The sequence below is a fragment of the Adiantum capillus-veneris genome, chromosome 24 (assembly GCF_014529385.1).
Source record: "Adiantum capillus-veneris isolate H3 chromosome 24, ASM1452938v2, whole genome shotgun sequence".
In the NCBI taxonomy this organism is placed as follows: Eukaryota; Viridiplantae; Streptophyta; class Polypodiopsida; order Polypodiales; family Pteridaceae; genus Adiantum; species Adiantum capillus-veneris.
Genome location: NC_140954.1, coordinates 97,065,652 through 97,079,837, shown reverse-complemented (window position 1 = coordinate 97,079,837; position 14,186 = coordinate 97,065,652). Strand labels below are relative to the sequence as shown.

The 14,186-nt window shown below is 46.6% G+C and overlaps 1 protein-coding gene across 2 annotated transcripts in view; it reads right to left on the bottom strand.

The window, feature by feature from the left end:
* Positions 1-477: 477 nt before the first annotated feature.
* The window catches only part of TTN7 (Structural maintenance of chromosomes (SMC) family protein), a 74,824-nt gene continuing 61,115 nt past the window's right edge, over positions 478-14,186 (bottom strand). For both annotated transcript variants that reach the window (XM_086498654.1, XM_086498655.1), the window contains 13 exons: positions 3,771-3,972; positions 3,612-3,699; positions 3,388-3,537; positions 3,098-3,249; positions 2,825-3,016; positions 2,579-2,762; positions 2,414-2,484; positions 2,190-2,341; positions 1,937-2,105; positions 1,669-1,818; positions 1,245-1,340; positions 994-1,168; positions 478-901 (listed from right to left, as the gene is read on the bottom strand). In XM_086498654.1, coding sequence (XP_086354780.1) covers positions 711-901; positions 994-1,168; positions 1,245-1,340; positions 1,669-1,818; positions 1,937-2,105; positions 2,190-2,341; positions 2,414-2,484; positions 2,579-2,762; positions 2,825-3,016; positions 3,098-3,249; positions 3,388-3,537; positions 3,612-3,699; positions 3,771-3,972 — 1,972 coding nt within the window. In that variant the 3' untranslated portion in view covers positions 478-710. The remainder of the gene's footprint in view (positions 902-993; positions 1,169-1,244; positions 1,341-1,668; positions 1,819-1,936; positions 2,106-2,189; positions 2,342-2,413; positions 2,485-2,578; positions 2,763-2,824; positions 3,017-3,097; positions 3,250-3,387; positions 3,538-3,611; positions 3,700-3,770; positions 3,973-14,186) is intronic.

Sequence of the window (14,186 nt, the reverse complement as noted above, 5' to 3'; positions counted from 1 at the left end):
GTAGAGGACCGACATCCTACGCGTGAAAGGGAAAAGGGGGGAGGGCAGGGACAATCTACGCGTAGGAGATGGGAGGAGACATACTATGCGTAGTGAATGGTGGCACACGCTACGCGTAGAGAAAAGGGGTTAGGGCAACGCGCAGCGGGCGGGGAGGTGCTCAGCAGGGCACCAGCGCGCGAGCAGGGCAGGGCAGAGGGCGCACGAGCAGGGCAGTGCAGGCAGCATGGACGCGAGGGGCAGCGGGGACACCAGGGGGACGGGGGTGCAACGCGGGTGCGGCAGCGTGCAGGCGGCAGGACGCAGCAGAGCAGCAGCAGGGGGGGAGGCGAGCGGGAGGTGCAGGGAGCACGAGGGGCAGCAGGGGAGGGGAGGGAGGTGCAGGGAGCGCGAGGGGCAGGGGAGGGGAGGGAGGTGCAGAGAGAGAGAGAGAGAGAGAGAGAGAGAGAGAGAGAGAGAGAGAGAGATTTCATTAGATGTGTTTGAAGGCAGTACCTATTTCCTTTGACAACCAGTTTAAAGATGCAATCTATAACATGAGCAGGACCGCCATTTAGCAATAGCATTTCATCTCTGGTTGCTCTACATGAAAAATTTGTGTACCAGCTCTATGTACAAAGAGGCACATTGCACGAAGGTCCTTTGCATGTCTCATGACATACCCGCTTCTTGCTGATTACATTCAAACATCCTAGGCTGCCTCAGACATTTCACTCATTTTGGTGACTTTGATCCTGTTCGATAAAGTGCAGTGCATCTTCTTTGCTGATAACGTCCACTCGGCTGACACGATTCTTGTGAGTCACACCATAAACCTTGTCAGCAACCTTGACTAACTCAGGGCGAAACGTGGTTGTAATGAACTGAGTATTTGTTGTATCTGCTTGCCGCTTGATCATATCTATAACAAAAATGATCGACAAACAAATCAGAGTCAATGGTTATAATTTCTAGATAACAACACCAAATGGACAGCAAGGATGAGGCGGATACTTCCAACAGCCGTCCTATACTGAGGATCGAGGGCAGCATCAATCTCATCAAAAAGGTAGAAGGGGGCAGGGTCACATCTCTGTATAGCGAAGATTAAAGCCAAAGCAACAACAGTCTTTTGCCCACCAGAGAGCTGCTTCATAGATTGCGTCTCCCCTTGGCCAGTGAACGATACCTGAAATGCAGGCATTAGATGTCTCGAAACGTTTCATGACTACAAACCTTCAGCTGCTGCTAAAAGCAAACCCCACCTTGACTTTAACCCCAATGTACTTCTCTACCCTGCCTTCATTCTCTGCATTTCGATCTCCATCTTCGTCTGCATCTTCATCATCAACCTCATCCGCCTGACGATACATTTGTTAGGACCTCAAAATGAATGACAAAGCTAAATGGCCTAAAAAGATCAGAATTGCAATCAAAGAGGGGACAGACAAAGAGGATACCATGGATTTTACAGTCCTGTATTTAAAAAGTAAAAAAGGTAGATTTTTAAAACAATCAAATGAAGAGATGATGTCAAGCTAAAAGTATTAGTTTTAAATGACAAAAAAAACCAATAAAATACAGCCAAAAAGAACATTCTGAACCCTTGAAATATCTGGTTTGATAGATCAATTGAGCCCAACAAAGACTCTCTATTCTAATATCAACAAAATTCTGAAAAGTTTTCACCTTTTTCTTCTTCATCATTACGAGGGACCCATGGCCACCTGATACAAGTTCTGCAAAGGATTCTTTGAAGTTTTTAGCAACGCTCTTGAATGTTCTCTCGATAGACTCATCCTTACGTTGATCGAGTACAGATATCAGTTCCCTAATTTTCTGCAAAGCAAACAAGCGGCCACTCATACAATCAAGAGAACAGGAGAGCACAAGGGCATTGAAGCTAGCCTTATAATGAGCAAGAAGTGAAGAAGAACGTAAGCCATCCATTTCATACCTCATCTCCTGCATCCAGCTCAGCCTGCCGCTTGTGTAGCTCCTCCCTCTGCTCCGTGAAGTTCACGTACTGGTCTAGAGCCTTCTTATTGACGTGACTGTACTTCTTTAACTGCTCATTGCAGTTATGAAGCATCTTATGCAACTCTTTCAGACTCTTTTTTTGGTACCTTATACATTCGAAACCATCGATCAGAAATCAGCACACGTAGTTGATACCAAAAAATATCAAAACCAATCAAGCCCTGGCTTACTTTTCAAAGGCATCAGATGGTAAAGATCCCAAATCTCTAATTTTCTTCATGATATCTTCGCGCTTCACTTGAAGAAGGTTTCTCCTATTCAACAGCTGTTCTAGATCCTTCTTTTCATCTTGAAGTGTCTTCTCATACTTTTCTTCCAGAACCTGTTCAGCATTACATTATAGGTACGAGCCCCATCAGCAGACAAAGCAAAAGTGTACTTTCTCAAAAATTACCTTCGTTTCATCTTTGGATGCCTTCATTTCATTTGTCTGTTTTGTCAATTTATCGATTTGATCAACAATAGCTGCACTTAAACAGAGATAAGTAAACCCACCTTTTAAGTTGCAATAGTTTATTTTTTATGCTGATCTGAGGAGTTCCCAAAAAAATAGACTCACTCTTTAACTGTCTTGTTGCCTCATCCACAGCAACCTTCGCACTTCGCAGCTCCTCGTGCTTTTTTTCAAGGTCTGTCCTCAGAGCTTCTGGATCAATGGTTGCCAGCTGTGCCTCAAGCTCTTGTTGCCGCTTCACTAAGTTCGTTGACAAAGCAGCTTCAAGCTCACTTTTTCTAGTTTCCGCCTGCCAAAAAAGAACGATAAGATTGCAAGCAACTTCGAGCTTAAACACACAGGTTTATTTACCTCCATTCTTGCAGTCTTGCACTTGACCAACTTTTCCTTCAGTTTCATTATTTCGGGATTCAAAGAAGAAAGGAGAGCTTTCTCCTCAGGAGTCAAATGGTCAATAAGGTCAGTACCCAACTCTGCTTCCTTAGTTTTAAGAGAGGACTCCAGCTGCTGAATCTGATGATGAGCATTCGCTAGCAGTTTTCTCTGTGAAAAAGCAATCAAACAAAGAACTGAAATGGCCTGTCAAAGAGGATAAATTAGCACCCTTGTTGAATGTCTCATTACCTTTTTTTCAAGTGCTTTACTTATAAATGATTCCTGTTTCTTGATATTTGCAAGATCCTGCTTCAGCTGTTCTAATTCAGACTTATGGTGGCCTCGCTTTGCATCTAACTTCTGCTGCTCACTTACAATTGCTGTTATCTTTTGATCTATATGTGGTAGGTGTTAAGGTTGACAAAGACAAAAAAAGATTCGCTAAAACCTCACAATATAGAAGACAACAATGAGAACCAAGAATTCAAGTCAGTATGTCACTGGTAGCAAAAGCAGCAGCACAGAAGCAGGCAGGATATCTTGAAGAGAAGCTTTGATCTTTTCCAATTCATCATATTTAGAGTTAATTGCCTTGGTGCCTTCACGTATTATGCTTATCAATTTCAGCTTTGATTTTCTGTGGTCATAAAAGCCTCCAGTCATTCCTCCTTTTTTACTGACTTGATCACCTGCAGCAAGGACAGCTTGCAGAAGATGGTGGACCTGACAGCTCAACACCAACGAGACTTTACTTAATACTTACCCTCCAAAGTGATGCAATCAAGTTCAGCTGTGCGAGCTACGTTTGTAGCCACATCTAGATCACGACAAATGACAGTTCTTCCAAAAACCTGTCGAGTGATTTGTATATCAAAGCTCTTTTAAACAAAGCACACTCGATCATGGCACAATTGATTGATACCTGACCAAAGGCATTTGAGAAATGACTGTTGAATTTCAGCTTCTTAAGAAGAGAAACAACATCTGGACTATTTGGATAATTTGTATGAGGAGCTTTCACTCTATTCAGAGGCATGAACGTAACTCTTCCACCTTTTTCAGCACTCAAATAGCGAATAATCTTGGTTGAAATGTCATCATTTTCCACCACGACATGAAACAGACTGCAAAGGTAAAAGAATTAAACACAACAGCAGAAATCTCATTCCTTGTTCTCATGTACAAAACACAAAACAATATAATTCAAGAAAACGGTCAAAAAACCTACAACATGGCATGCCACCCTTCAGCTTCCATCCTTCAACTTTGAATTCCCTGCAATTTACAGGGATTTCTTCCAATTTACAGCCAGATTTCCCAATGCTCAGGTTTTTTGCCCAGTCAAGGCTTGGATAAGCTCTGCCCTATTCAAGAAAGGTTTCTCCTTGCAAGTGCTGTCCTGGGCCTCTTACAATTCTGCCCGACTTGTTAGCACGCTGGTACAGGGAGCAGGGCGAGCGGGTTTGAGGCACAGCAAGGCGTACTCGCTCACACAGGCCTGGAGTTTGATTGGCGCATATCACAGATGATGGACCAACCGGACAATACTAGAGATCCAGATGCATATCAAATCCCGCCCAAAGCAAAAAGGTTACATTTAGTCGGAAAAGTCTAGAGAACACATTGTCACGCGGTTCTCTCTGAGCAAGGAAAGTATCGAGGGTAAAGGATGACCTAATATTTGAGAAGGTACAGGTGAACCTTAAGAGGGGAGATATTGAGAAAAAGATGTATGCAACCGTGGAGAATTATAGAAATGCTATGTATGCATATATGAAGAGAGAGCTAGACAAAGTGATGCTTGGTAAGCGTGATGAGATGTACATGGCACTGAAACAGGAGATGCAAGCTACTGTGAGGGCAGAGGTGCAGGTAATGGAAGCTGTGATGCAAAAAAGCTTAGATGATGCTATTGTTGCTAGTGAGTCGTGGAAATCAGATATGGAAAAACACATAAGTGCAAAAGATACATTGATTGAAGAACTTAAGGGAGAACTCGCAGCTTGTAAAAGTATTCCTGGAACGAAGGGAGAAATTCAGCCCTTTGTGATTAAGCAGCTTGAGAAGATCAAAGAAGAGGTGAAAATTCTACAGGAAGAGGAAGCGCAGAAGTCGAGAACAACCTCTTCATGAGCGGACACAAAAAAAGGTTGTTGAAGCTGAAGATTGAGGTTGCAAAGGGAAAAGTCAAGATGGTTGAAGCTACTTCGACAACCACCATTATCAATATGACCATTGGGGGAAGAGCACAAGAGGAAGACTAGAGCCCTTCACGTGCGTGTTACAGGCTTTAAGAACATTAGAAATGTGGAAGAATAAGTGGAAGAACTCTTGAAATGTATGGCCATTTCTGAAGCCACATGCACAGATGCATGGAGAGTGGGGAAGAAAGAAAACGGAAGGGAAGGAAGTTCCAAGGAAAGAGCACTCATTTTACATTTCCCTATTGTGGAAACTAGGAGAGAGTTCTTGAAGAAAAAATCAACTATTAAAAAACCTGGGATATTTCTTGGCGATGCCTCACTTCAGCGCAAATTGCACACATGCAAGAGCTGATGGCAGACATCAAGGCTGCAAGGAAGGAGGAGAAAATTTCTTTCTATAGAGGGGGGAGAGTGGTGATCTTGGAAAGACGCAATACATGACGGTGCAAGCCCTACGGGATGAGCCTTAAAATGGCAGTATGGAACTGTAATAGATCAATGAAGCTAGATGTTGGTGCATTTCAGAATAGCTTCAAGGGAAGAGACATTATTTTCTACTCTAAGACACATCAAACTCCCAGTGTCACACTTCCTAGAGTGACGGGATACCATTGGGAGACCACTTGTAGACAGGAGGTGAGATCAAAGCATAGAGGGCGTGGGTCAGAAGGTGTGGCAGTTTTATTCAACGAAGAATTGCACCCTCTCATTCGTATTGTTCGGAGAGATGAGCATGCTAGAAATATGTGGGTCAGAGTGAAAGCAGAGACCAGAAGGCCACCTTATATTGCAATATGCTATTTCCCCCCACGCACCTCTCTCTACGCATCACCCAAGGGGCAGTCATCATACATGATTTTAGATGAGGACATATGGGAGTTCTCTAGAATGGGGATGTCATCCTCCTAGGGGACTTCAATGCCAGGACGGGCCACTCTCAAACAGCCTTCTATGATACCTCAAAGGAGATGTTAAGAGAGCTGGATGTCAGTGATCTGGGATTGGCCAGATGCTCACAGGATGTGGTACATAATGAATATACGAGATATTTGATAGACATAAGGATTGCACATGGACTAGCCATCCTTAATGGCCTACAGAGATTTCCAGTAGTAGCAAATGAATTCACTTGTTTTCCTCACATACATGGTGTAATAGACTTGGACACTCCAAGCCAAAGATCTAATGTAACACACGCAAGAGAAACTGAAAGAACTGAACAACACTGAGAGAAAGAGACGACACGGCACAACGGAGTTCCGCGCCCAAACATATTGGTTCAAAAGACTTCCGTCCCTTCTCGGTATTTCTTTATTATTATTCTTGCACAAGTACAAGGTCTAAGAATCCTCTCTCCGCAGTGCTCCCAAGAGGCCCTAGCACTCTTTAAAAGGCCCTTGGCCTGTGAAAAGCAGTTACATGAAAAGCTAAAGGTCTAAAAGCATCTAGAAGTGGACCCAGGTGGGTGACAGAGTGACAGGCGCCTTCTTTGAGACAGTGGGACCTCGGCATACGCATGCCAAGGTCAGTCAGTTGAGGAGGCCCAACAGGTCAATTGCTTCAGAGCCAAAGGCCATGCGTGTAGTTGCCACTACTAACTTCTACCGTGATTTACTATCTGCAGAGCCTCAGTCAAAGAGATAGGATGCATGCAGAGAGCAGGTGTGGGCACAGATGCCTTGTCTTGTGACTGAGGAGATGCGCTAGAGGCTTGAGCTGCCTCTTCAGCTAGAGGAGCTACATACGGCTATGAGAACACTCCCCCGTGGTAGTTGTCCAAGTGAGGATGGCTTGACTCCCAGCTTTTTCTTGGAGTACTGGGAGTTGCTTGGCTCAGATCTTTGCAGTGCTTTTCAGTACATCCTTCACACAAAAGTGATGCTTAACAGCATGAGTGAGGGCCTCATCTACCTCATTCCCAAGGAGGGTGGCTCCTTGGATGAGATTCGGCAGTGGCGCCCCATCACCATTCTCAACTCAGCCTACAAAATTCTTGCCAAGGCTCTAAGTTTAAGCATTCGGCCACTTCTAGAGAGCATTATACATGGGACTCATACAGGTTTTGTCAAGGAGCGTAGTATCCTTGACAACATCTTTACTTTTTGGGAGGCTTTTGCCCTCTCGCGGCTCCGTGGTGAGGATCTGGTGATTCTTCTTCTCGATTTTGAGAAGGCATACGACAGAGTTGACTCGGACTTTTTGGAGGGCACTCTACGCAAGATGGGCTTCTTAGATGCTTGGATCAGAGGGGTGTCAGCTTTGTACAAACGGACACACAATCAGGTACTTCTGTCAGGAGGTAGAGGTGATCGTTTCATGCTCGCACGTTCCGTCAAACAGGGCTGCCCTCTTGCCCCCTTCCTCTTTCTGTTCTATGCTTAGGCGATAAGCAGGTTTTTGGTTTCGCAACAAGTTGGTTTACATGGCTTAGCGCTCCCTATTCGGGGAGATGAACTACTGGACGCTGAGTTTGCAGACGACTCAACCTTGTACTTGGATGGCCAGGACGCCAGCCTTCACAGGTGTCAGCACGCTCTTGAGACTTTCTGTTGTGCATCTGGCGCACTGATCAACTAGAGAAAGACAGTGGCTTTCTCGGTTGGTAGTGCTCCTGCGCCTGATTGGATGCCAGGTGAGGGTTTCAGGTGGATTCCCCCAAGGACTGCAGTTCGGTACTTGGGCTGTCAGGTTGGTTTGGACTTGTCTCCCGAGCAGCACATTGCTCCCCTCCTCTTGTCTATCAAGAGGAAGTTGTTACATTGGAGCTCCACACAACTTTCTCTGGCAGGCAGAGTTGTAGTGGCCAACCAGGTGTTGTTGGCTACTATGTGGTACATCACTTCTTGTTGGATCTTCTAGAGTTCTTGTATCAGCCAGGTAGAGAGGCTGATCAGGAACTTCCTTTGGTCAGGGCATGGCACTCAGATAGCCCGGGCCAAAGTGGCATGGCAGGTCATCACTCTTCCTTGTTCTCAAGGAGGGTTGGGGATCATAGACCCAACACAGTAGAGCAGAGCCCTTCCTGGGAAGTTTATCGTCAGAGGACTTCTTCCAGGTGAGGAGCTCTGGAAGGAGTTCTTGCTTCAGCGGCTTAGTGCTAGGGTGCCTCAGGCTGGAGGCCCCTGGCAACCCTCGACTAGATGGATTTTCACAGAGATGCGCAGAGTTAGCTTGAGCAGGAGACTGGAGGACCGCTTTGCTGTGAGTCTGCTCCGATCTTGGGAGCATCTGCGGAGAGGCCTAGAGCAGCGTCAGCCTACTTGCATGGAGGAGCGTCTGAGACAACCCCTTGTTTGGAACCCCATGGTTAGCACTCAAAGAGGCCACTTGGTTGGTAGTAGGCCTCATGTTTCCTCAGGTCCCATGGCAGAGGGTCCAGCACGCTCTTTAGGTGACTGGTTACAATTTTCACGCTTGTCAGAGGAGCTTCAGGGCATTCAGCTACAAGGCATGAGAGGGGTGCAGAGCATGTGTCACGACATCTCAAAGGCAGTACCAGCTGAGTGGCTCACACCTCTCGAGTCAACAGCACCCAGATGGATAGGAGCCTTCACGCGGCTGGAGGTTCTCATCTCAGTTCGGGCTTGTTCAGAGACTGTACCCTCCCTGTTTTTCGAGGTGCAGGGTGAGGGACGTTGTCACGTGACACATCCAACCCTATGTGTCCGTGGACAAGCTACAGCATGATCAGGGTTCAATCAATCCAGTCAGTCTAGATTAGAAGTGATCTGGCACTTTTGTGAGTCTATTCGTAGACCGTGCATGCCCAGTCACTTAGTGTAGATGCATGTCCTCTGGTTGCACACAGCATGATCATCAGTATTCCCATCAAAATCCATCAGATTCCATCAAGGGAATTTTCAAGTGCATTTAGCCTATTTTACCTATTTTTGGCATTTTTCACTTATTAATTTAAGTGACTTTCCAACAAAAGTAGGTAGGGCAATTTGGGTAAGGAAATATATAAGCAAACCAAAGTTAGCACTAAATGGTAGAAGAGGCAACAGGAGCCAAGCTCAGCACAGGAGCCAAGCTCAGCAGGCAACTTCTCAGCAAGACCAAGCCTTGGTGGATTCCCTCCAAGCAGCAGATCCCCCCCCCCCATCCTAGCGTTTCTTCATCAGCTATAGCATGGCGTTTTTACATCAGCAGGTCCTCGCCAGATGGTCCCAACAGATAGCGTTTTTGCATCAGCATCCTCGCCAGCAGAAAACCTCAGCCTAGCGTTTTTGGGAACTTCAGCCTCTAGCGTTTTTGGTCCCAATTTCAGCCCTTTGCAGATTCAGCATGCAGCGTTTTTCATCAGTGAAATACCTGCAAGATCAGCCCTAAAAGGTAGCAGATTCAGCCCGGTAAGAACCTCAGTTTTCAGCCTTAAGAAGCCTCAGATTTCAGCCCATAGCATTTTTGGACAGCATTAGAAAGATTGCAGATTTCAGCCATTAGGTCGACTTCTTCGTCATCGTCGACATAGCCTAGACTTGCATCAATCCCATGCATTCCATTTGTACCAGATTGTGCAATCATAAGTAGACCACTCTCGCCGACGAGAGTGGGGCCTTCGGAGGAGGGTTTTACAACGTCTCTGGTGTCGTATCTCTCTTCTCTCTCTATCTCTCAGTCTCATACACTTGCACGCACAGTGTCCATTCACTTTGTTTATGATCATAGCACTCTCTCATTAAGAACAGAAGGCTCTCCCTTCCATAAGAACGAAAGGAACCTTGAGCACAGTTAGCCTCAGTCCCAAGGCCTCAAACACCTTCGAAGGTGGAGAGAGCTAGCGGGGAATGAGGGTAGGGAAGAGGAAGAAGAAACATTCCATAGGAGAAAGAAATAGTTCCTCACTTATCATCACTCTTCTTGCTTAACATAGCATAATAGCATAGTAATGAAGATGAAGAAAATGGCAAGCTTATTCATTCCGCTGCACCTAACAAACGTTTACAAAGAGTTGCAGTAGAGGCTCCACAAGTCGCAGTGTTGTTTTCAGAGGATCCGAGTGGTGGGCATATGTGGGAGGACTTGTGTTGAGACTGGTCACTGGAGGTTGTGGGCTTGGGAGAGCTGTCCACTGGCACGAGCACAGTGGGATCCTGGAGAGTGGCTTTGGAGTGACCCTTTCTCCTCAACAGACCATCCAGATGTCCCTTTCTTTCAGTACACTGTTCGACTGGGACGTCACATTCAGGCAGCGCAGAGAGAGGCTCATCCTGCTGCAGCACCTCATTGGCAAGAGGAGGGTCTCACAGTTGAGTTTTTGGCAGCTTTTTGGGAGAGGTTGTGGGACTCCAGACAGCCGAGGTGACTCACTTTGTTCCAGTGGTTGGTAGCACACCGAGCTACAGCAGTTGGGAGTTGGCTTGTACATAGTGGTCTCTCGGCCGCATGTGCAGCTTGTGACCATCTTGTGGAGAGTCAGTGTCACTGTCGTTGGGACTGTCCTTTAGCGCAGCAAGTGTGGCTTCGTGTTCTTCGACTAATGCCAGCTCTTTCCACCGCTCAGCAGTACATATGGGCTGCTTGGTCTACTCTCACGGGCCTGGCACTTCAGTTTGAGCTATCCTCCACCAGCAGAATGATAGTGATGCAGGGGGGTCGACCTACACTCCAGCCTACTACAGAGCTTACTCCACAGGAGTGGTGTAGTAAGAGAGGAGTGTTGGATGCTCATCAACGGCCTGACACTCTGATTCATTCGGCGGGCCCGTTGCTTCCGCATCTTCGAGGCTCGCCCTGTACCACCAACAGAGACAGTTTGGGATCTTTGGCTAGAGCTGATCCATACTCTCAGAGCACAGTTCAAGCGACTCGAGGGTAGCTCCGACCGCATGCGGGAGCACAGAGAAGCTTTCCTTCGATTCTAGCATCCTAGGCCTTTCTTCACTATGGTCCAGGGTGTGCTCAGATGGCACTACCGTCCACCTGTGTGGCTCTTTCCTCCTCCCATCTCTTGATTTGGCCTCATTGTACATATGTTGTTTTTTCACTGGGAGTCTCCCCATCATGATTTGTGTAGCCCTCTCTTCCAGAGGTGGTTGTAGCCCTATGGGCAGTTTTCATTAACTAATAGAAGAATCTTTTTCTTGGAAAAAAAAAAAGGAATCGCCGTTTTCTTCTCTTACCGAGTGATTGGGTGCAACAGTTTCCTCTTGGCGGGATTTATTGTCTGAATCTATGTGAGCTGCACATAAAATCCCACGCTGGTCATAGAGGCACTTACTAGATTTGTCTCTTTTATACAGAATATCAAGGATCTCCCCATAAATAGATTATGCTCACCAAGCTTTGGAGTCTTCTTGACAGCTTGCCCCACATAAAGACATATCTTGTTGGTATTCACAAATGACATCTTGGTTTCAACTACATGGTTTTAGTATGGACAGACTACCCCCCTTCCAGTACTCGTTGGATGCACCCTCCTTGTCCCTCACACGGCCAGAGATTAGACACCAAGAGGACATGGACACAGCCGACAGGAGAGCTTGGCAAGAAGATGGCTTTCTACAAAGAGCATCTTCTCTAGCTCACAGAGGATGGATATATTATCAAACCTGCCTATATGGATGTCACATGACACATCCAACCCTATGTGTCCATGGACAAGCTACAGCACGACAAGGGTTCAGTCAGTCCAGTCAATCTAGATTTAGAAGTGATCTGGCACTTTTGTGAGTCTATTCGTAGACCGTGCATGCCGAGACACTTAGTGTAGATGCATATCCTCTGGTTGCACACAGCATGATCATAAGCATTCCCATCAGAATCCTTCAAGGGAATTTTCCAATGCATTTAGCCTATTTTCCCTATTTTTGACATTTTTCACTTATTTTTAAGTGACTTTTGTTGGAAAGTAGGTAGGGCAAATTGAGTAAGTTTGTATATAAGAAAACCTAGGCTAGCACTAATTGGCAGAAGAGGCAGCAGGAGCACTCGCTCAACAGGCAACTTCTCAACAGAACCCCAGATGCCCTAGCGTTTTTGGACCACATCAGCCAACGTTTTTGCTCTTGCAGATCCTTGGCGATAGAAGACCAAGCACAGGCCCCAGTGTTAGCAAATTCTCCGCGGCAAAACCATTTTAAGCCCTAGCGTTTTTGCATCTGCAAGACACTTCAGTATTTTGCAAATTCACCGCGACGGAACATCAAGAACCACCAGCGTTTTCAGTTTTCAGCAGTCAGACATCGCAGTAGAACCCCCGAACGTCGCAGATCTCACCTTCCCGTTAGCAGATCTGTAGCAGGCTACAGTGTCACTTTCACAGGACACAGTTACAGTTAGTACAGTTGGTCTAGTCTGTTCACACAGGACGGACACTCTCGGCAGTGACACGTGGCAGGGATACGGATGGTGGCCTAGTGGACATGTGGCCAGGTCACACTTAGCTGGCTGACATTTATGAGCCGTTGGTGGCTCTTTATGATTGTATCTATGAGTAGTAGCCGTTGGGTCATTATCATTATCTTATATAGATGGTCGGTTCATCGTCTAGGTAGCGAGTCTTACACAGAGCACTACTTCACCATCCCTGCACATCTGAGCCTCGACACCCCACTTGTACCTGTGAGTCCTGGGCTGGAGCTAAGTGTGTTGCCACGCCAGAGTCTGTACATGGTTCTTTGAGCTAGTCGAGTCCACATGTTCTGGTCCACTGTTGTGTCTCTGCTGTTATCCATTGTTTCTGTGTTTCATTCTATTTGAGAGAGTTTCCATTTGTTTGAGTGAGATTGTCATACACATTGCACTGAGGGGCACCCACATTGTAGAGAGCACGACACATTATCCGCGCTACAGGTGCTCTCATTTTTGCGATCACGGTGAGACCTCAACTGAAATCTCACTTTGTTGAGTAGCTGGTTTCTTCGCTTCGCCTGTGCAGCCTGTTGGTCTGGTCCAGTTTCACCCTTGACAGCTTAATCTAGCTGGTCTAGTCTCTCACCTTGTTGGTCTGGTCCTCTCTCGCCCTAGTCCACCCAGTCCTCGTCCTGGTCTAGTCCTTCTCGTCCCTGGTCTAGTCCCTCCTCGTCCTGGTCCAGGCCAGGTGGTCTAGTCACTCGCCCTGGTCTAGTAGAGTCTAGACCAATGTTCAGTCAAGTGAAGGTTGTCTTGCCCAAGTGAAGGTCTTCTTGCCCAAAGCTTGGTGGGGTTGGCGGTTACTGCATGACACATACAAGGAGGTCTTTGGAGCGTCAAAGTGCACTACTAAGTCCTCTGAAGTACTACCACAGATGGCGTCAACCCTTGGTGCCCAGTAGAAGCATATTAACCCCATCACCTATACCTACTCATACGGCTACCTTCATTCCTTCGACCGGTTCTACATCCTCCAGGTCACCTTCTCCTGTAAGGCTCTCCCCCATTTTGTTACAGCAAGCTAGTGAGCAACAGACTCGGGAGCAAGAGGCCATGGAGGAGCTCACAAGTGTTCTGGCAAAGGTGAACATCAAGTTCCCTACCTTTAAAGGTCTCTCCGCAGAAGATGCAGACGACCATGCTCGGAGGTTTGTCTCTCTTTGCAGAGGTCGTGGCCTCAACAGAGAAGACGCATACCTGGTGCTCTTCCCGTCCACCTTGGATGGTCTTGCAGATAAATGGTACAGTCAGTTTGCTGAAAACCACTTTACTACTTGGACCATGTTAAGACAGCAGTTCTATGAAGCTTTCCGACCAGGGGATTATCAAGAGAAGATCCTAGATGAGTTGGCCAACCTGTTGCTCTAGCCCAAGGAGACATTTGCAGAGCTCATGACCAGAACAAAGTCCCTGGTCGCCAAGCTGCCTCAGCAACCAGGGGATTTCATGGTGAAGAAGTGGGTAGAGAAGGCTCTGCCAAAGACTTCTCAACAAAAGCTCAAAGAAAGTCTCCGTCCTGAAGCCAGTCTGGAGGACTTTGTTGCTACTGCTACTAGAATAGAGGGAGCAAGAAGGCAGTTCACTAACTCTGCTCAGTTAGATACTACCCCTGTACTCGTGGACAGTCCATCAGACCCCTTGACTTCTTTAAGAAGGGAACTGGAAGCCCTAAAGTTACAACGGGCCCTTCACAAAGAGAGATCCTTCTCTCTCAGACAGGAGAAGCCTCCACATCAAGAGGCTCATGATCAACTTAAAAGAGAGTTAGAAGAGCTCAG